This window comes from Gigantopelta aegis, chromosome 4 (genome assembly GCF_016097555.1).
Source record: "Gigantopelta aegis isolate Gae_Host chromosome 4, Gae_host_genome, whole genome shotgun sequence".
In the NCBI taxonomy this organism is placed as follows: Eukaryota; Metazoa; Mollusca; class Gastropoda; order Neomphalida; family Peltospiridae; genus Gigantopelta; species Gigantopelta aegis.
In genome coordinates this window covers 105,353,221-105,376,685 of record NC_054702.1, presented here as the reverse complement: position 1 = coordinate 105,376,685, position 23,465 = coordinate 105,353,221, and the positions used below count along the sequence as shown (strand labels likewise).

Below are 23,465 nucleotides of genomic sequence, written 5' to 3'. Positions count from 1 at the left end.
TTTGTTCACATGACAAAAGATGCAACATAAATATAACTGTATAAAGTGTAATTTAAGTGTGAGAAAAAGGGAGTGCTCAAAATATTTTGTCAGTATTCTCCCTCTATGTTCATGAGTACATCAGTCTCCACACTTTGGATACACAGAGCCAGAATTGTGTACATTTTACACAATTTTAGTAATTTGTAATTTTAAAGCATGGTTACATATTAAAGTTATTATGTTTTTTTTAACAATGCCATTAGAGCACATTGATTTATTAATCAGCTATTGGATGTCAAACATTTGCTAATGTTGATGGTCTTCGAGGAAAAAACCTGCTAAATTTTTCCATTAGTAGCAAGGGATCTTTTATATGCACTATCCCAGACAGGATGGCACATACCACAGCCTTTGATATACAAGTCGTGGTGAACTGGCTGGTACAACAAATAGCCCAATGGGCCAACCAACAAGGACTGAACACAGACTCACTGTGCATCAGGTAAGCGCTTTACCGATGAGCAACTTATACCAGTTTTAAAAGTATCATTCAAACAGGCTTGTTTAACACTGCTAACTTTTTGTACCATCAGCAACCCCCCTCCCACCCATCCACACTACACTCTTGTATACTTTTTTGTCAAAAGTTTTAGTCTGTTTTACTTATGTGTGTAAACACTTTCACATGACATAATAGTATATTTAAACTAGTACATGTTACATCATATCCTGCCATGCTTTTTTTTAAAATACTTCATTGCAGACTCTACAACTTTGTTTCAATTATGGCAAATGTTTGCTGAAAAAAAGTAGACATGGACAGAAATGAAGAAATTGTACAATTCAGGAAAAAACTGAACAGGAATGTTTTCTTTGCTACTTTTCTCTTCAGAGAAGAAACCTTCACCTGCCACCTAGATTACACTTACTAACACTCGGCCCCATAGCAACAGTAATGGGGTGGCCCATGTCCCATTCCCCATTTGAGGACGAAAATTTACATTTGTGTAACTATATAAATATAAAAAATATGGCTTGTGCCCTCTACAAGAGATTATGCCCTCTCCACATACTGTTCCTACAGGCCTGATACAAATGGCAAAAGATCATGGTGATGCATTTTTGCTGAAATTTGGCATATATCTCAATACAACATTCATGAAGTATTGGCTAGGATAAGAAAATCACTATTGGGTTCGCAAGTAGTCCATACCCAGGTTATATCCCACTTTCAATTCATGAACATGAGAAAATGAAAAACAGACACAGTCATGTGTTAAAAATATCCATTATTGCATTTAATGTTTCAAACATATTTGTACAACTCTGGAATATAATGACTTCACAACTGCTTGTATGATAATTATGCACAGGATTATTTTAACGCGAACACGTCAGGCACAAACATATGTACTTGAAATAGATATTTTAAGTATACAATATGGTAAAAGTGGATATATTATAGCATAACAGGCTTCAGATACATATTTACGGTACGAGTTGGAGGCATTAACACATTAAAATACTTTAAAATGAGGTTTGTAATTTACATATAAAAGATACTTATTTACACCGAAACATTTTTTTTTAAATCTTTTTTTTTCTTTTTTTTAATACTGGTTACATTAAAAACAAAATTGCAGTAACATGTTAACCAATGTTAACACTAATCTCAAGATTAAAATATTGGCAACGTTTTAAAACCATTCAAAACAAGTTAAACAAAACCAGACTACTTTATTATAATGGACACCTTTTTCTTTAGGTAGCCATTTAGAAAGTTACTAAGCCATGTAATAAAAAACCCATGTCTACATCCTCTTACTGTGTATTTGAAACTGTTCTGGTGCAGGGAATGTGTTCATGAACATTTTGCATAGTGGTGTGACGAGAATGGGTTCTCAGCCTTTCACAAACAGTTTCAAATACATGGTTATTTTCCTAGATTGGTGTCCTACAAAGTTACGTTTTGATCATTTGGTATGTAAACTCGCTACTCAAAATTACAAAAAAGCCTTATTTGGATATAATCTTTTCAAAGCGTGGATATTTGTGGCTTGTATGGATCCATGACATGGACCCATGTGTATTAGATAATTCCTAACAACCTTCCCCAGGTATGGATACTAAAAACTATTATCCACATGCCAAATGTAATGAACACAATTTTCTCACTAGTCATGTATAATCAACTACAAGTATTTATATCATTAAGTGTAGTACACATGCAATTATTATTTTTGGTTTACCAATAATAATCAAAGTTTGTGTATGAAAGAATTAAGAGTAACTCTAAATAAGGCTGTAATCATTTACATTTTTCAGTGTATATTAAACATTTCACATAGCTGAAAAGATAAGACAAAATACATATGCAAGATGTTTCATTGGATAAAACTACCCTAGATAAGTATGACTAAGAAAATGAAGATCACTCGAGAGTTGAGTTTCATACACACAGCATTGAGAGCATACATGCATACAGAAGACAATAAACAATAGACAATATCACAGCAATCGGAATATTAAACAATAATGACTAAAAAAAAATCACCAAGGTTCTAGCAGACAATAATTTAGACAATTTAAGTGTTTTAAAATAAATCATGAATTTTTCACAGTAACAATTAGCGACAAATAAATCACAAGATTTTGATATCAACATTTGGCAACTGTATGAACTAAATTGAAGACATAGTTTTAGATAAATGGTTTTTGTATATGCATGTCGCGCACAAATATTTTATGTTATATCATTTGACATGCATAATCTGCCAACTACTGCAGTTAATGTTGGCTTCATTTGTAGGTCAGTATAATTTATACTCATATTTGTTCAGTTTGTGTAAATAAGTAAATGTATAAATTTTGCTTTTTCTGTCCTTTGACAAAGTATTATTGCAATATTGGACAATTTATGAAATCCATATCCAAAATACACAAAAGATGAAAGCTGTAGTTTTATTAACTGAATTTAAGAAAATATATGTAAAGATAAAAAAAAATCATTAACAAAAAAAACTGAGATCATATATTTATTACATTAAGAATGGTGAACTGTAAATGTCCAGATTTCCCCCCACCCAACATATACATTTATAATCTTGTGAAAATATTTCCTATAATATTAAGATTATAATTGGATATTAACTAGTACAAATGACTTTTTAAAAATTTGTATTTTAAAGAAACTAGGCTGAATGCAGCATTCATAACCTAAGATCCAAGAAAATTATGCATGTACTGTATAGCATTGCATAGTCTAAAGAAACGTTTGTTTATCCAATAGTTAGCCTTTATATGCAATTTTAAAAATTATTTTACAATATTGTTGATTGTGTTGTATAATATAATAAAGGTTCTAGGGAGCCATGACAATATGTTCAGTAAGTATATTATCTGAGCCAGTGCAGTAAAGGCAAACAAAGAATATTAAAATTTAGTTCCAATGGTCATTAGTTTATACTTATATTCCAACAAACATGTTAATTATGATGGATGTGAAACTGATTTCTTTATAATTATTCTTCTGTTTTAAATGTGATTAAAATTGAGGACAATATATTTCTTGGATTCTTGAGCTATTTTATGTATTACTAGTGAATAGTTGGAAGAACAAAGTATAAAGAAATACAATCGAAATTTCAACATTATAAACATTAAATGAATAACTTACAGAAGATATATGGTAATTGTAACATTTATACTGTAAAATGATGGGGAATCCCAAATGTGATGGCATACCATCTAAGTCTAATCAATATACATGTAAACATGTATGTTTGCAAATAACAAAGGACATTAAAAAATATAATAATAAAAGCAAAATATACATATCGTTGACTTCGTGCACAAAAAAATAATAAGAAAAAAAATTGAAAGACACCATCAAAACATGACTGTGTGTGTAAAGAAAATCAATAGAAATACTTGTGAAGGTAAACAAAACCAAAAACATTTTTAAAAACAAGGATTCCACCAAAACATGAAATACCCTGAAAAACTTGATACATTCTACATTCACAACCATATAGTTATATGTCATGTCAAATAAATCACTCATGAACAGCACTGCAAGTTGGTGGAGAAAAAACTGATAACATTAAGTCATTTTGAGTTGTAATCTAGCAAAGGCCGACGTCACAATAATATGAAGGTCAAATAGGTCTTAGTACATGTATATGGTGATCTATAAATAGTTCTCAGACTAATAAAACCACAACTATCTTAGCAATGAGATGTTTTATTATTATTAAAAAAAATGAATTTTTAATTGTTTTAAAATACAAAAACAGTGAGTTGGGATGGTGTTCATGAATCAGTTGTTAATGTCATCTCGTTTTTGGAGCACACACTGTTACTGAAGACAATATTATTGCATTGTTTATGGTACTGTTCACTGATAGATAAATTATTTATAACTGCAATTAAAAACATCTTTAGCTGGTTCTGCAAAAGAAGCACAGAGTAATAGCAACATTTAATTTATCTACAGACACATTAAAATAATTATTTTTGTGCAATAAACATATTTAAGAAGAAATAGTATGGAAAATTATTAGAAGGTAGCTTTGTATAATGAATTCTGTAACTTTAGCAAGTTCTTGTTTTATAAAAACACACATAAAAGTTTCCTTTCTAAAATTATTTTGGCTTTATAGGTTTTTGATATTTGTTTTTTTGTTCTGTTCAACAGTATGATGTGTATAGACAAAGGAATGTACAAGGTATCAATTTCGGTAGCACTTTAACCAACTTTTTTTTACATTTTCCAAATACATATTTGCTACAAGTTCAATCATGACAATGAGATCAATCAATCATTATTTAGAATAAATTAAATACTAATTCTACTTTATACAACTGAAGAACAATGTGTTCACTAGAACATCCAAATGGAGAAGCCACATGCAAAGATGAAAGTTTTGTGGATTTATTTGAATTCCAGATGTTTCTGTACAGTGTTTCTGGTTTTTCCGCAGTTTATCAAAATTTACTGTATTCTCCATTGAAAACTTCCAGTATGGTTTCGGCTCACATCCGTCTACATTCTGAATTGAGTTACCATTATAGACCATTGTATACCATTGTATAACCCTAGGCCAGTCTCAGTACCCAACCGCTGATATTAAAACTTCCAGTATGGTTTTGGCTCACATCCGTCTACATTCTGAACTGAGTTACCATTATAGACCATTGTATAACCCTAGGCCAGTCTCAGTACCCAACCGCTGATATTAAAACTTCCAGTATGGTTTCGGCTCACATCCGTCTACATTCTGAATTGAGTTACCATTATAGACCATTGTACAACCCTAGGCCAGTCTCAGTACCCAACCGCTAATATTAAAACTTCCAGTATGGTTTCGGCTCACATCAGTCTACATTCTGAACTGAGTTACCATTATAGACCATTGTATAACCCTAGGCCAGTCTCAGTACCCAACCGCTGATATTAAAACTTCCAGTATGGTTTCGGCTCACATCCGTCTACATTCTGAACTGAGTTACCATTATAGACCATTGTATAACCCTAGGCCAGTCTCAGTACCCAACCGCTGATATTAAAACTTCCAGTATGGTTTCGGCTCACATCCGTCTACATTCTGAATGGAGTTACCATTATAGACCATTGTATAACCCTAGGCCAGTCTCAGTACCCAACCGCTGATATTAAAACTTCCAGTATGGTTTCGGCTCACATCCGTCTACATTCTGAACTGAGTTACCATTATAGACCATTGTACAACCCTAGGCCAGTCTCAGTACCCAACCGCTGATATTAAAACTTCCAGTATGGTTTCGGCTCACATCAGTCTACATTCTGAACTGAGTTACCATTATAGACCATTGTACAACCCTAGGCCAGTCTCAGTACCCAACCGCTGATATTAAAACTTCCAGTATGGTTTTGGCTCACATCCGTCTACATTCTGAATCGAGTTACCATTATAGACCATTGTATAACCCTAGGCCAGTCTCAGTACCCAACCGCTGATATTAAAACTTCCAGTATGGTTTCGGCTCACATCCGTCTACATTCTGAATTGAGTTACCATTATAGACCATTGTATAACCCTAGGCCAGTCTCAGTACCCAACCGCTGATATTAAAACTTCCAGTATGGTTTCGGCTCACATCCGTCTACATTCTGAATTGAGTTACCATTATAGACCATTGTACAACCCTAGGCCAGTCTCAGTACCCAACCGCTGATATTAAAATTAAAAGATTTGTTTTCTTAACCCACTTTCATCACTGCACATGTAAGAACAATTTATAGGTTACATTTGGAACTTTAAACAAAATAAGATCATTACTTATAAAACAATATAAAAGATGTCTGATTAATTATTATTTTACTTCAGTGGAATATGAATTAAAATTAAGTCTCACAAATAATGTCAATAACTGGTCCATATTTTTAAAAAGTATATGAAATATGGGAGGTAACTCTTCTCCACAAGTAAACTGAAATATGCAAATGGTGAAATTTACAATATGATTTTACTGTGATAAAACTGTCCGTGCACAATAATCTCTTAATAGGAATTAAGTAATAACACAAAGGTCATGGATTAAAAAATAAAAAAATAAAAAATTTGGAAAGTAGTAAAAGAAAAAAACTGGTAACAGCAACTCTACCTGTTACCATTATATAAAATAACATATAAAATAACATTAATAATATATTTATCTCGTGCTGTAATTAATAGTACATCAATTATTGAAATAATGGAATGTTAGAAATAGAAATGGGAAACAGGATCTATTGCCAAAAACAAGATAATAATAATAACCCACACCCAATCCCTACAATAATTGGAATACTTTCGCTAGGTAAAAATGAGCAAAATGTGGTTGACGATTTGTTCAATACTTTTCAAAGTACTTTTGTAATGGCCATGTCTTAATACCAATTATTACCCATATGGTTAAAAACATCTTGGTTCATGTCAAAGAGTTACATCCCACTAGAACGTCAAGTGGAACGTAACACTTCGGCGTCATACAATTGGCGCACCATGTCCTTACAAACAAGTTCAGTGATATAAACTGAAATCGATGACGGGTAATAAATAGGATATTAAACTTGCTACCATTTTGTATCATGTTTATGTCCCTTGTGAAATAATGTTTACTGTCACTCCTTAAAGCTCGTGATAATTGAAAATTATTTCTCTCTGGACTTGAACATGACACGAAATGGAAGCACGTTAAATATTCTACAACATGGACTCATTGATCACAGCCACCCCATCAACGTGATTGAGGCCGCCATTTGCTATGATTCCATTCTGAAATCTCTCCCCTTTCTTATCAATCTTCTTATTTGAAATTTTTCCAAAAAGTTCATCATCGGAATTAAAATCCTGTCCTTCCATTACAACATTGCTCTTGTTAAAGATGTTTGTTTCCTGCAGATCATCAAGAAGACCTGGAATAAAATCAGACATTTCATTTCACTTACTCTCTTTGTCAGTTTCCTCTCTCAAATCAACAATAGAACTATCTAACAAAACATACAAATGGAAATATAGGACTAGTACTGTATTTAATCATTAGCAATGCTAGCTAGAAAGACTGAATATGGGTGCGGGAACTCTTTTTACTTACCCATATCCAAAAATAGGTTCAGGCATGCCCATCCTAGATTTAACCTCTGGCATCATCAGTGGGCAATTCCAGGATGGGAGGGAGTAAGGGAGGGGAAGAGGTGTTAAAGATTGAATAGTAAATAACCAATAAGAAGTATAACTTTCTGATATCTTATATCAATCTGACTCCAATTAGATTTCTAAATTCATTACACTGATATTAAATTAAATATTGATCAAATTTCTCTTTTAATAATCTGTTTACTACCTGTAATGTTTTCTGTAAAGCTCTGAAGTGGTAAAATATTTAATATTTTTAAATTGACTGATCAATGAAAACAAAATTAATAAATGCAAACATCTGACAAAAGTGAAGAACTAAACACAGGTTATCTTTTCAAGCCAACTGTTACCTGTGATTTCGTAATTTTCTCTATAAAACAACTCTAATACCTGTGGTTTTATATTTTTTGGTTTATAATATCTCTTTTTAACTGTGATTTTTAAAAAATAAAACAACTCTGCTACCCGTGATTTCATATTTTTCTCTATAACTCAACTCTATTATTTATAATTTCATATTTTAGGTATATAACAACCGTTACCTGTGATTTCATATTTTTCTCAGTAAAACAACTCTGTTACCTGTTATTTCAGATTTTTCAGTATATAACAGCTCTGTTACCTGTGATTTCAGATTTGTTTTTGTATATAACAATGTTACCTGTGATTTCAGATTTGTTTTTGTATATAACAACATTACCTGTGATTTCAGATTTGTTTTTGTATATAACAACAATGTTACCTGTGATTTAAGATTTGTTTTTGTATACAACAACAATGTTACCTGTGATTTCAGATTTGGTTTTGTATATAACGTTACCTGTGATTTCAGATTTGTTTTTGTATATAACAACAATGTTACCTGTGATTTCAGATTTGTTTTTGTATATAACAACGTTACCTGTGATTTCAGATTTGTTTTTGTATATAACTCTTGTTACCTGTGATTTCAAGATCGTAGGTAGGCAGTGGAACCTCTCCCTTGATGAGGTATAGCACAGATCTAGCCGGCCACAGTAGGTGAATCAAAACAGCATACGCCAGGACATCGGCTGCATACGAAATACCTACAAAAATAATACATCTAATAACACAGCATATGTTAACTGTAAATGTTCTTACAAGGATATATTAACTGTAACTGTTCTTACAAGGATATGTTAACTGTAACTGTTCTTACAAGGATATGTTAACTAACTATTCTTACAAGGATATGTTAACTGTAATTGTTCTTACAAGGATATGTTAATTGCACTTGCTCTTACAAGGATATGTTAACTGTAATTGTTCTTACAATGATATGTTAACTGTAATTGTTCTTACGTGGATATGTTAACTATAATTGTTCTTACAAGGATATGTTAGCTGTAATTGTTCTTACAAGAATATGTTAACTGTAATTGTTCTTACAGTTTTAATGATGGAAATGACATAAATATGCTGGGTTTGGATTTCTTTTCATGAGTTCATAAAGAAAACAGATAATGAACAGGCAATACAATAACAGATGCATACCGGGTAGTCCTAATAATACAAATCTGTCTTAAGTTTATATACTGTAGATGATGAAAGTTTTACAAATAAAAAGTACTGCGAAACAATTGAATGACTGCAATACTTTATTCATGCAATAACATAGTGACTTTCAGTAAACGAAATCGGAGCTTGCCATTTAAGGGCTGCTATCACTCTCGCTCCCTCCCCTGAGACTAGTTCAAGGAGAAAACAATGTTTAAAGAAAACAAACTAGTTCAAGGAGACTAACTGTTGGCTCCCCTTACCATGTGAATTAACATGGTATCTCAACAATAGGCTAATACATGTACAGTGAAACCTCTCAAAACTGGACCCTCTGTAAACCGGAATACCCTCAAAACCGGACGTTTTTCAGAGTCCCTTTTTAAAAACCAGTACATAATTTAACCGGATTCCTATTAATACCAGACATTTTTATTGGTCCCAATGGTGTCCGGTTTACAGAAGTTTCATTGTATCTTAAATGGATCCCCATTATCCAAATTAGGGGAGCAATTAATCCCTTCCATCAATAATTTCCATGATGAAGTCTGGGAAACAGGCTATCTGTAAATAAGTGATGTCATTTAAAGTTATCACCTTGTGAATTCTAGGCTCAAGTTCAGATCAGACAAAAAAAGTTGAAGTTTTGTTTTGTTTAACAACACCACTAGAGCATATTGATTTATTAATCATCAGTTATAGGATGTCAAACATTTGGTAATTTTTACATATAGTTTAAACCCGCTACATTTTTCCATTAGTAGCATGGGATCTTTTATATGCACCATCCCATAAACATACCAGTCATGGTGCACTGGCTAGAACGAAAATCAGAACAAGAAAAACACACAAAGCTAGCCAAGTATAATTGTTCCTTTGTCATGACAATTGTCTAATATGGGCCTGTTACAATCCACCGACCATGAAATGGTTTCATTACACAGACTTCTAAGTCAACAGACATTTTTGAAATGTCAACATACCACTCAGTAAACTTTCGGTATGTTACATGTAGCAAATAAGCCTATTCATATCAATTGAAACAACATGTGTCACACACAGCTTGTAAGCATTCAGTTCAATACTGTAACTGAAAACAAAACATGTCTGGAGTTACTTAATAATTTTGTCTATCTTTGAGTAACAGCTAACATTGTAATACATTTAATCTACCAGTATGCAACAGCTGACATTGCAATACTTTCTATACATAGTTTGGGCAACTGTTTGCATCTCACAATACTTTCATGATGCAATACATAATGGTTCTACAGTAATTCTAACCATGTGATAATCGATGACTGATGATGAAATTCCAATTTCTAACTAATTATGACTGCACAAAGATTTAAAAAACACACCCCTCCCCAAGATGAACAGCATTCATTACTGAGAGGCAGGCAACAATTTCTTGTTTTGTTTATCAACACCGCTAGAGGACATTGATTTATCAATCATCAGCCATTAGATGTCAGACATGTGGTAATTTTGACATACTGTCTTAGAGAGGAAACCCGCTACCTTTTTCAATTAGTAGTAAGTGATCTTTTATATATACACTATCCCAGACAGGATAGCACATACCATGGCCTTTGATATACCAGTTTTGATGCACTGAATGGAACAAGAAATAGCCCAATGGGGATCAATCCCAACCGACTGCATATTAGGCGAGGTCTTTACCACTGGGCTATGTCTTACAAAAAGAGAGACTGTTGTGAGCTTAAGTTCTGTAGAAGATGGTCATTGCATGTGTCCAAGATGGGAGGTGGACCAGATGGTGAATGGAGGGCTGGATTCTCAGCAAGAGAATACTGGACAGTCAGATCTGACTAATCAAATTAAGGAAAAGTGCTTCAGTCAACCAAAAAATATATTGCAAAAGTCGTACTGAAATGTTTTTCTATAGTCCTTCCCACAGGGAATGGCTTTTTTAATACTATAGAATTTACTACAAACTATTTATTTTATGAGAAGTTAAATTTGACTTATTTAAGATAGTCTTCTACCGCCAGAGTGCTGAGATTTGATTTATTTAAGATAGTCTTGTACCTCCAGTGTACTGAGATTTGACTTACTTAAGATAGTCTTGTACCTCTGGAGTGCTGCAATTTGACTTACTTAAGATAGTCTTGTACCTCCAGAGTGCTGAGATTTGACTTAATTAAGATAGTCTTGTACCTCCAGAGTGTTGAGATTTGACTTACTTAAGATAGTCTTGTACCTCCAGAATGCTGAGATCTGACTTACTTAAAATAGTCTTGTACCTCCAGAGTGCTGAGATTTGAGTGGAGATGAGGACGAGCACGGGCAGATACACGAACCAGACTAGGAAGAAGGCGCCGAAGTGCTGAAAGAAGTCAAGGCGATCCTGGTGCAGGCCCTGGTGGAAGGTGTGACGCAGCTCCACGATGAACCACACCATGACAACCAGACGGAACGCCAGGGTCAGGTAGCCGGGGTACGTCTGCCACTCATCCGTGTTAGAGATCATGTCCACTTCAGTCTGAATAAAAAACCCGAAATGTAATTTAGAACTTGGATCTAAAGTGATTTTGCATCTGTGAAGAGACGTGCTTGTCTAAACTAACTTTACAATATAGAAACTATTTTCAGTTATGGTCTTAGGATTTCAGTATTTAACTAACAGTATACTCAAAGTAACCAATATTACAAAGGTGGGAGGGGAGGGGGAGAGAAAGAGAAAAAAGAGAAGATGCCTGGGTTTGGGGTGAGTTTTGTTCATAACATCACAGAAATAATTTACATTCTTATTATAAAGCTTTTTTTTTAGCTTTTTCTTTTTAAACTTGTATGACTTTATAAAATAATTTAATATCCCAATTAAAAAACTCTAGTCACAATTGATGGAACAATTTGTTTTGTAAGTCCAACTTAATGTTGCACATGAAAAAGTAAAAGAGAGGCTTGACGACTTACTAGATTCCAGATAAACAGCACAAGATTGAGAAGAGTGTATGTGCCCCACAATGAGAACAAAATCTTTCTCCTACTGAGTTCGATGCTTGTGATCTGCCACCCCTTGGCAACTAAGAACAGAAAAAGCATAAAAACACACTGGGAGACAAGCAGAATGAAATCTCCCGCATCACCCAGCCACGAAATGCCCCAGCCATTAAAAGCGAATACTGTCACATGTATCAAGTTACACAAGATTCCAAGAATCTCCGAGGCAATGCTTAAAGTGAGTATGTTCGTAATCTGGTGTCGTTGTTTTAAAAAGGGATACATCCACACAGCAAACAGCAAACTGCATATGCTAAAGACTATCAAATGTATTTCGAAGACGTCGTGGAGTTCGAAGGAAAACTGGTGTTCAAACGGATTGAGATGTTTGGCCGATGGGTCGCCGTTCACCAGCCAGATGTCATAATCTAGGTAAATGTGCTGGTCTCGGTTGTGTAACCACCGACATTTCTGTCCATGTGTGTTGTTACGGTAACATGACACAAGACTGATGTACCAAAATCTGAAATGAAAAATGAAAGTGGAAAGTTAAATGTTTATTAAGTTTGGATGCTTACAATTATTGTAACAAACAGCTAACAGTATTAACAATGGAAAGGCCTCTCAACCAGAAGATCAATCCAGTGCCTTCCTGCTAATAATATATTAATTCCAGGTCAGAAATTTAAAATACATCTATAACATAAATTATAAAGTAAAATGACAGGACTTTAGATCTCACTAATTTGGGCACAGCATATATATATTTTTTTAATTGTTCTGAGCATAGCGAAATCTTTAAAAAGCACATTATATGAAATGGAAGCAAGTTGAAGGGTTGTAAATATTCAGACATGCACTTTTAGTTCTTTCAAGCTACTTTAAGCTTAATATTTCAGTAGTTTTTTTCAGTTGAAATTGTTTAGTAGTCAATATGTTTATAGTTATTTTGGGCACAATTCTTGGGCATACTTATTTTGGGCACACCCTTTACCGTAGTGACTTTGATGTAATCTAAAGCCCTGAATGATGAAAGTCAAGTGCAGAAACATTCCCCACTTCCCAGCTTTGGGCGAGTGTGAGGTGAGAGTGAGCCACTGCTCACCTCTCATAGAGGCATCAAGCCAGGGGCCTAATTCACTGAACTTTAGCAACTTTGTGATCTCTAAGTGTAATGTAAAAAGACTTGTAAAGATATGATATGATATTGTTTAAGAGAACTCAAGAGAGCTTTGTCTAATTCACAAAACATAATAACATAAATAAGAATGGCATCGTCCTTGCATGTCGTTTTGCAAGATCACAAAGTTGCAAGAGTTTAGTAAATTAGGCCTCTAAAATGAAGTGAAACACTTCTCCTGTGTACCTAATGCATGAATTAATTACACATAGACAAAGAAATGGCAGTGAACATTCCACAGAGAGTTAAGAATCTTTATTGATTTTGTTACATTGTGTATTCTGCTGTATGTGCATACCTGAAACAGAACTGGAAGTCGTTCCAAGCAGATATTCTGGGAGTAGCTAATGAAAATAATGAATTATACAAAACTGCAATACTCATAGTCATAAAAGTACACAGATGTTAAGTTTCACAAAATGTTATAAATAAGACCAGCTTGGTTTTCTGCAACCCATTCCACCATTACGGCAGTATGTCTGTTGGGTGTTGGCAGTTAGTATTTAGTAAAGTAATTCATACAAATTAAGGGGCAGGATGTAACTCAATGCCTGGGGTGCAATAAGTCCCAGGATCAATCACCTTTAATGGACTCGGCTTTAACAACCTGTGCCCCATGACTGATACATCAAAGGCTGTGGTATGTACTGTTCCGTCTATGGAAAAGTACATATAAAATATCCCTTGCTACTTTATGGTAGCCCATGTCAGAAGTGGGTTTCCTTGGTTTCTCTCAACCAAATGTCAAACTAACCATATGCTAAATATCAAATATCTGTAGTTAAAACATGTTCAAATGTGTTTAACACACATTTCTTTCTTTTCATTGAATACATATTTCTTTCTTTTCATTGAATACATATTGTTTAAAAAGAGTTTGTTTTGTTTAGCGACACCTCTACTGGCTCTAGAGCACATTGATTTAGTAATCATTGGCAAATATTTGGTAATTTTTTATATACAGTCTTAAAGAGAAAACCTGGTACATTTTTATCATTAGTAGCAAGAAATCTTTTACATGCACCATACTACAGACATGATAAAAGAAAGATAAAGACAAAATGTTGTTGTCGTTTGTTTTTTGGGGTGTTTTTTTTGTTAATCTGAATTATGCACTAAATGTTTGTTAATGATTTTAATTATGTAATACCAAATACAATGTAATACCAAATACAATGTATGTATTACACATTTAACCTGATCTGCCATATGATGTGGGAATTAATTTTGACAGAACCTTAGTCATATGATCTAGTGAGTTGGACTTTGCTCTAAAATTACAATAGTATCCTTTAATTTCACCTACATGTACTTCAGTGATGGAAATAAGCAGAAAATAAATAAATGATTTGTTTTATAAGGACAAACTGCATTGAACATTTTTATTTATCCACCAGATTACCACCAAGGAACATTTTGCTTGTCCGAGCAGATTTTCACCTGTCAGGACAAACAGACAAGTGCTTATTTCGAACGCTGTACACGTAGGTCTGCATTTACATAATATGATACAGCACGTACAGGGTAAATGTATGTAAACAATATTAAGTAGCAAACCGTTTGCCATAGACCAATAATGTTTGTCATATTTTATACCAGTTTTGAGGTAAACTGTTCTCTGCACATATTACATTATAGGGGTTGAAAAATTATTTAGCATTCTTACTTGCCCATAATATTTTTCCACTTGCCCATCCAAAAGATTCGCTTGTTTCAGCTTAAATATATATGTATTATAATAATATATTCTATGTATCTGTATCTTGCAGCATTTTCAAGACAAGTAGTCTGAGTGCTGTGGAATATACCAATATATGCAGAAATGAAAGGGAATAATATTTATTTCAAATGAATAGTCCTGTATCCAACCACCACTAATTTATTTAACAACTGGGTATAATAGTAATACCCCTGCTTCAACAAACTACAAAAATATGGGGGAGTGGGTAGATGTTTGTAGAAGGTGTTTTTTATTTGTCTTTGTTTTTTGTTTTGTTTTGTTGTTGTTGCAGGGTTCAAATTTCACCACAGCACTGACAGCAATTGCTGTTGGTGACCTCCTTACTTTCAGTTATGCTCCTAAAATCTTACAGTATCGACGGCAAGAAAAAATTTCCGCTGCCGTACCTGGTGCCCTTCTGAATAAATTTTTCTTAAAACCCAACATTTTATTATCTAGAAATGACACAAAGTGTAATAATAAAAATCACATCTAGCAAAGTCGGACATGAAGTGACAGGACAGTTATACCAGGATGTAAAACAAAATGTGCTAACATGCCCATGAAAAGAACATTATTTACAGCAGTTTAAGCTGATGACGTATAATATTTGTGAATTACACATTAGTGATTTTAAATATATTAACCAGCATTTGAAATAAGCACTTGCCCGTTTGTTCCAACAAGTGAAAATTTACTCGGACAAGCATAATTTACCTTAGTGGTTATCTGGTGGACAAGTAAAATATTTTTTTTACAAAACAGTATCATAATTTTCAGCAATTTGTTGTACTTAAAAAAAAAACAAAAAAAAAAAACAACGAAATCAACGGTGTCTCATCGCAAAATGTTATACAAATATTGTGGTTTGAGAGTTAAATAAACATGGTCTTGATAACATAATAGTCTTCGTTTGTGAATATTTGGAATATCTTTCAGTTCCGAATTCCCCACTCGGAACATCTCGGGTGACATAAATAATTTATTTGATCGACGAATTATATTCGATACCATTCGTATTTAAAAAAGAAAAAAAAAGTTTACTGTTTTATAGTTTTAGTTTAAAACAAAGTAACTGCCTGTTTACCACAAATGTGAAAATGAGCTTTCCTTTGATTTTTGTGAATTACTGATTACATTATTGGTAATGTGATAAAACAAAAACCTGTTAGACGGGTTAATCTTAGATTAAAAACATATTACTTAACATTTATTATTTCATTATTTAGGTGTAAGTTATATTTACATATATATATATCTGCATTAAATTTTATTAAATAAGTTATTTAAAAATAAGCCCGATCACGTGGTTTCTTGTTAATTTTTTTACAATAATCCGTTCTATATATATAAATAAATATGGCTTGTCTTCCCACCATAGAAGTAACCAGTTGTGTCCATCCCCCCACTCCAGATATTGTTCCTACATGGAAATTGCCCGGTACAAATGTGTCATTTGCAAACTTTGGTAATCACAAAATTAATATTAAGAATAAATATTTCGGTGTTGAAGCACTGCGATGTAGTGCATTTTAAAATGCATATTTAAAGGGTTTTTTGGTGGGGTTTTTTAACCATATCATGCACGTGCTACTTGAACTGTTACTAGAACCCCTTGGCATTTTCCAGGAAAAAGAGTTTCCCATGTCTATTAATAGACCCAAGGACGCCCTATGCATTGCGAATGGCTTTATGACCAACACATCCTTTAAATTAATGTTTTGGCTTATCCTTCTAAACTGAACAGTGGACAAATCATCTAGTTCCATTGTGTTTATTTAGTGTAAATTGTACACCACACGGTCCCGTAGGTAGCAGTCATCATTTATGGCAGAATATTACCTTGGACGAGACTCCGGGTTAGTTGTCACTACGGTATCTTCACTTCAGCTTGTGCTGTGTTTTTGACAAATGTCAATTAACCAACCAAAGTTAAATGGAAACGTTTATTTTGAAGTAAGTAAAGTACACCATATTGATTATGTTTATCACTAGTTTTGTTATTGTAAAGTTATTTAAGTTGCGAACGTGATTGAAATTAGTTTACATCTCATAGGCCTTTCCGCAGTGACCGGACAATCGTCAATTTTATTTTTTAGTTGTTACGTTTTTAATGTTATATTTAACAAAATATAGTTTTCGGCTTTGATTTGTGAAAAGATATCGACTGTATTTCATTTTCAAATGAAATTGCAACATGTCAAAAGTCCGACAAAATGTCAAATTGTTTGATGATGAAAACGCACACCCACTTACCTAGCTAAGTGCTTTTAAATTGCATCATTTTATCCACATGTGAGTGTAGTTGTTATTTAACAGTGTTATTACTTTTAAATTGCATCATTTTATCCACATTTGAGTGTAGTTGTTATTTAACAGTGTTATTACTTTTAAATTGCATCATTTTATCCACATTTGAGTGTAGTTGTTATTTAACAGTGTTATTACTTTTAAATTGCATCATTTTATCCACATGTGAGTGTAGTTGTTATTTAACAGTGTTATTACTTTTAAATTGCATCATTTTATCCACATTTGAGTGTAGTTGTTATTTAACAGTGTTATTACTTTTAAATTGCATCATTTTATCCACATTTGAGTGTAGTTGTTATTTAACAGTTTTATTACTTTTAAATTGCATCATTTTATCCACATCTGAGTGTAGTTGTTATTTAACAGTGTTATTACTTTTAAATTGCATCATTTTATCCACATCTGAGTGTAGTTGTTATTTAACAGTGTTATTACTTTTAAATTGCATCATTTTATCCACATGTGAGTGTAGTTGTTATTTAACAGTGTTATTACTTTTAAATTGCATCATTTTATCCACATTTGAGTGTAGTTGTTATTTAACAGTTTTATTACTTTTTCCATATTTAACAGTAAACAGAATACAACAAAGACTTTTACCTCAATCCCCCTGTAAACTGGATACCCATCAAACTTAGTGGGCCCAATTTGGCCCATGGGTTTAGGCTACTGTTAGAGGAGATTCAATGCATCATGTAAAATTGTATGTACTAGTATATGTAACAATACATGATCAATAAAGGACAACAGTGACATTAATTTATTTTAACATTTTGTGACAGGCACATTTTCATTTATGACAGGTCATTTCGAAAAGCACCGCCAAACAATTATTTCCAGGCCTTCAGCTGAAAGTGAAAGTTGAAAACCAGTGATGTGTTCTGAAGGGAATGTGCTTGAGAACAATTTAACTGGTTTTCACTGAATCCTAAACAAAAACACTAATTTTTTTATGACTTTTTGTTTTTATGCTGAAACTATCTCGACTGTAAAAATTTTTTTATACAATTACACCTGAGTCACGAAATTACATGCAATCTGAAGTGAAGAGTAACAAGCGAACTGGTTTAAAAAGAAAAGCCTAGGGCTTTAACTTTTCCTGCTGCATCCACTTCCTGTCCTAAATAGATGGACAAGTGGAAATGTTGGCGGACAAGTAGATTTTGTGGTATACTTGTCAGGTGGACAAGTGAATTTTTTTTCTTATTTCTATCACTGACTGTCAATAAATATTTTTGTCACCAAGCAGGCAACCTGGGACATGGGTTTGACTTGCCTGTCTGTATTTTCAGTCGCCAGGGGCAATCGGGTGCCCGTTAAGATCGAACCCTGCTAATCCCTTAAAACTTGCCTGGGCTGGATGTTCAGACCAGCATACATGAATAAGAATTCTAATTTCTAGTTGGATAAATAAAAACATAAAGCTCAAAGTAAGTTAATTATGTACAGTTACATGCCTGGTGTGGTACACTTGAACATTTTATATTTTTAACTAATGCTAAAATTGAAATATTAGACAAGAAAGGATGGCAATTAATGGACTTTGTATGCATAGGTAGTTTCATTGTGTTGCCATCTTCTGGTTGTGGAATATTTAATTATATGCTAGTGATTGACAAAGGATAAATATACACGTACATGTGTATCACCCATATATCCAAATGAGATTATTTTTATTTCATTTAAATTAAATGTTTTTGAATTAAATTAAATTAAAAAAAAAAAAATTCAATATTTTTTTTATTAAATTAAATTTTAAAACATTAAATTTAATGTTTTTAAATTAAATTAAATGCTTTTAAATTAATATTTTAAAATTAAATTTAAATTAAACAGAACTGCACTGACACTACACATACTATATCACAATAATACAGCATGCTACATTTTAAAAATATAAGATCTAGGTCACACCCAATTAAATACTACTCAACACAGAATGCAGCAAAGCAATACAGTCAACAATTAAAGTAGGTAAGCTTTTCAAGAATGTTAATCCTATTATTTCCACAGTGTACTGAGGTATAAACTGTTAAATCTAACTTAATCAAGATAACAAAATTCACGACTAGCTGGATCAAATAATGTGGTTTAACATTGGAAATTATTAACAGTAATACAGGAATACCCAGATATTAAATACTGCCACCAAAGTTAATTGTATATTATGACATTAGGGTTTAACATGGAACCAAAACTAACCGACAATAAAAAGATATCCAGTCACACAGGAACAGTTGGATAGTGTTTATCTTGATTATTGAAACGTCCAGCATCTTAAGATTTTTTCATTCACTTTCATTCTTGTTTATTAAAATTTATTGAAACAAATTGATAAAGTATGATTACATGTACACAAAAAAAACTATCATTGTGTTTATTTTTTACAAAAATTACTTATTTAAAATCACAACAATTTTATTTGTTTAATTTAAGCCCTAGAAATCAGCGGGTACTAGACGTTTCGCCCTCAAGCCAGTTTGCAACCAGGTCTGTTCGCCCCCACGTGCATAACCAGTTCGCCCCCATAAAGATACCACTGTGTCGACGTGAATGCCAAAAGAACCCATGCAATAATCCCTCAATTAGAATAATGCTCACCAGTAGAGGACATATCAAATTGCGGTTCAAAGGTGTTAGCCGAAGATGCATAATCAGCATCACGGTTACATAGCTGATTAACCATTGTTTTAAAATCAAATAAGGTGGAGGTTTATTTCGTTTTGTTTGTGATAGTTTGTTGATACTCATAATTCTTTTTACTCAAATCATTTCTTTATTCATAAAACAGATCCTATATTTTAATAAATGTTGATAATGTGGTTTATATGTGTAAAAATGCTCTTTTTAATTTTATGAAACACTTTATATAACACACACACACACACTTTAACATGCCTCTAAAGAAACAGTAAAATAATTATTTACAAGTAACAAATAATTGGGAGTTGGGGGCGAAGTGACAAATGGTTGGGGGGGCGAATCGACTTGGGGACGAACTGGTACATGGGGGCAAAACGTCATGGATTCGAAATCAGCAATCTACTCAGACTGTTAGTTCAACAGGCATATTACACTAGATTGTACACACTAGTTCTAAGAGTTATTTGAAAAATATTTTTCAAAGAGTAACCTAAAGCTGATTCTGACACAAAGAATTTGGTGAGTGCCAGAGCTAGCCCTGACAGCATTTGGTGTATATACTATATGCATTTAAGTCATGGGGCTCTGGAAGAATGAATGAAAGAATGAAAGAATGAATGAATGAAAGAAAGAAAGAAGAAAAAGCAAAGGAAGGAAAGGACAAAATCATCCTGTTAAACACTGCATTAAAGGCATTTAGCCTAGTTATAGTATTATGTACAGCGTAAAATACTTTCAGCTACTGATGTTCCAATGAAATATTATAATCAACAACTGATCAGTTTAAGAGCTACCGATGTGATGATTAATTAAATAAAAAATTCATATAACTGACTGTGTGGGATTATGTTAACTGTAATTGTTCCTCCAGTTTTGATTTAATTTATTGGAATTGATATAAATATGTTGAGGCTAGACTTTAGATCTCGGTGAAATGACAATAGGCATTTGGTCCTTGTAACTCAGTCTTCTTACATTTATAAATTCTAACCAAATGTGTAATTGAAATTTGATCACTTGGTGCCAACCAATGACGAAGTTCCAACTGATTCCAACACTATTTTCAGCTATTACTGCTTTTTTAATCATTAAATTACACAAAATGTCATTTTGGTCAACCTGGTGTTTGTATTGCACACATTTTAAGTAAAATTGAAAGGGTATGCACCTCGGAAACTAAGGACAGAGGCTTTAAAGAAATTTATGAATTGATGACATGATCTTTTTTTAAACAATATTTATTTTCGTGCTAGAAATGAGATTGGTGAAAAAGCACTGTTCAGTACACATATGTAGAGAAAAGACTAGTTTTGGTAAGAAACCTACAGGCATACACTGATTACATCAATGAAGAATAGAAAAAATAAGATGGAAGATGGTGTATTAAATATATCTATATATCTCTTCTATTATGTAGAACAATTTAAAAAAAAAGAAAAAAAGATCAGAATCAGTCTATGTTTTTAGACAAAAAAAATTTAATTCAGAGGATGGCTAATTAAATGAAATTATTAATGGAACAAGGAAATAAATTATCCTGTAAATAACTATAAAATTAATAAATGAATGAATGACCAAAGAATGGATGAAAGAATGAATGGGTGTGTGCATGGATGGGTGGGTGAATGAAGAAAAGGAAGAAAGACACTCACCTGGGTCGTTCAGTGTCTCGGACCTTGTAAGTAAACTGATAGCCGTGAATCACATTGGTCGGGTTATCTTCATCCTCACACAACCCTCCCTTTTTACAGGGTACTTTTCGCAGGAAATCCTCCACCCCTCTTGGAGAACACACTGAATCAAAAGCTAACATGTCTATTTTACTGAACATATTGGGACAGGCTTCACTGGCTCGCAACGTCCTGTTACCATAAAACTGAATAAAATATTCACTATCTACTACAACAAGCTGTAGATTTGTGGTAAAGTTTGCGTTTGTGGTTATATTTCCATATATCACCCCTTGTGTGTGAACCATTTTTTCTGGGTCCGTTTTCTGAAATCCAAATTTTGTTAGAAAGAGGAAAAAATTGGACGTTTTCCATTTTCCTTGTAAATGTAAGCCTTGACAGACAGACGGACACAAACAGAGAATAATATAAATTATGTTTATGTGTATTTCCATAATTACCACCCTGATGCTTAACCATGCCGACCACACTTCTCTAAACCGCGTAAAAGCATGTCCACAGCTGGATCACGTCTTCAGACTTTCTCATTCTCTGTTGTCATCCATGTTTACCAGAGGTCATGTGACATCAACTTCCGGGTTCTGCAGTCGCGATGACAAACTTTGAGAAACGTGTTTTCATTAATCAAAACGTAATTTTCATAAATGTTTCCCGGTTCTAGGCGGAAACTAAATGGAAATAAAACATACATACATGGTTTAGTAAATTTTCTTACAGATAAAATTTATGTGAAACGAGGCGTGTGTGCAAAGGGGAGGAGGTTGGAAATTAAAGTTTCTGTAGAACTTAAAAGCATGACCCGACGCCGCCCCCATTAGTGTTGTGATGATGATGATAACTAGTTTAACGTGCCCATATACCACTAGGGTTTCGAACACGCCCACCGCGAGTCCGACCTTCGATAAGATCGGTGGCCTGACCTGACTGGGGGGGGGGGGGGGGTGTGTGTGTGTGTGTGTTGAAAATGGGCAGAATTTTGAAAATAGCAATTAGTAAAAAAAAATTAATAGAATAAATAAAATAAATAAAAAGGTTACAAGCCAAAAATAAGACAAATTGACTGCTCGGCCGAATATTTATATAATTTGGAGCATTTTAGAAGGACAGTCAAAAATTAAATAAGAGAAAGAAGAGAGGATCGGACTATTTAATAATATTGAAAAAAGAAGAAGTAATTTCGACATAAAATTTTGAACGCAGATCTAAAAGTTTAAAGTCCGATCGATATGTCCACGCGAGTGGCCTCGTTAAGGCCGTTTGGGTGCACAGCTTAAAGGGACGAGATGGGTTGCATCCCGTCAAGAAAACCCCTAGATTGACAGTCGATAGACGTTGAAAGTGTAATGCTGTGCTGAAATTCAAATACAGATCTTGAGAAGCCGGATCCGTCTGAACGAGAGAGAGTATCAGACTAGGGTATAGTCCAGTCTTCATGGGTTGGTATAGTGGTGCGGACGGGCTCGACTCCGGAGGATACGAGATGGTATCACTATAAAGCAAGGTAAAGTCTAGAAAAAGAGTAGTATGGGCCGACCTCGCTTCCTATTTCTTCTTAGAGTGGGGCGGTCAATCTTCCAGTGCTGCTAGGACAGGCTCGGACATGTAGAGACTAAACGCGAACAACCGTGGCGTTCTGCAGAATGGCCGTCATACGAGTCACGAAAAAAACAAGTCGACAGTCAGACGGAGAAATGACGTGGAGGCAAGGAATCTCGCTAAAAAAAAAAATCCAACCTGGTGGTGCAGGCTGTCGAAACGAGAAGCGTTCCAGCGTTCAGTCAGTTCTAATG

General features: G+C 33.6%; 1 protein-coding gene across 1 annotated transcript; it reads right to left on the bottom strand.

Annotated features, from left to right (window-relative positions):
- Positions 1 to 1,254: 1,254 nt before the first annotated feature.
- Positions 1,255 to 22,206, bottom strand: LOC121371662. The gene is made up of 5 exons (XM_041497723.1): positions 21,637 to 22,206; positions 12,102 to 12,651; positions 11,412 to 11,667; positions 8,585 to 8,710; positions 1,255 to 7,420 (listed from the first exon to the last, which is right to left on the bottom strand). Exons 1-5 carry the CDS (start codon positions 22,107 to 22,109, stop codon positions 7,209 to 7,211), a joined length of 1,617 nt encoding a protein of 538 aa, XP_041353657.1. The 5' UTR covers positions 22,110 to 22,206; the 3' UTR covers positions 1,255 to 7,208.
- Between the last annotated feature and the right edge of the window lie 1,259 nt (positions 22,207 to 23,465).

Coding starts and splice junctions, on each gene's coding strand:
- LOC121371662 (XM_041497723.1), bottom strand. CDS start 22,109: ATGGAAATACACATAAACATAATTTATATTATTCTCTGTTTGTGTCCG. Junction 11,668..12,101: donor TGCTGTTTATCTGGAATCTA/GTAAGTCGTCAA, acceptor TTTTTTATTCAG/ACTGAAGTGGACATGATCTC. Junction 7,421..8,584: donor CTACGATCTTGAAATCACAG/GTAACAAGAGTT, acceptor ATTTTATTCCAG/GTCTTCTTGATGATCTGCAG.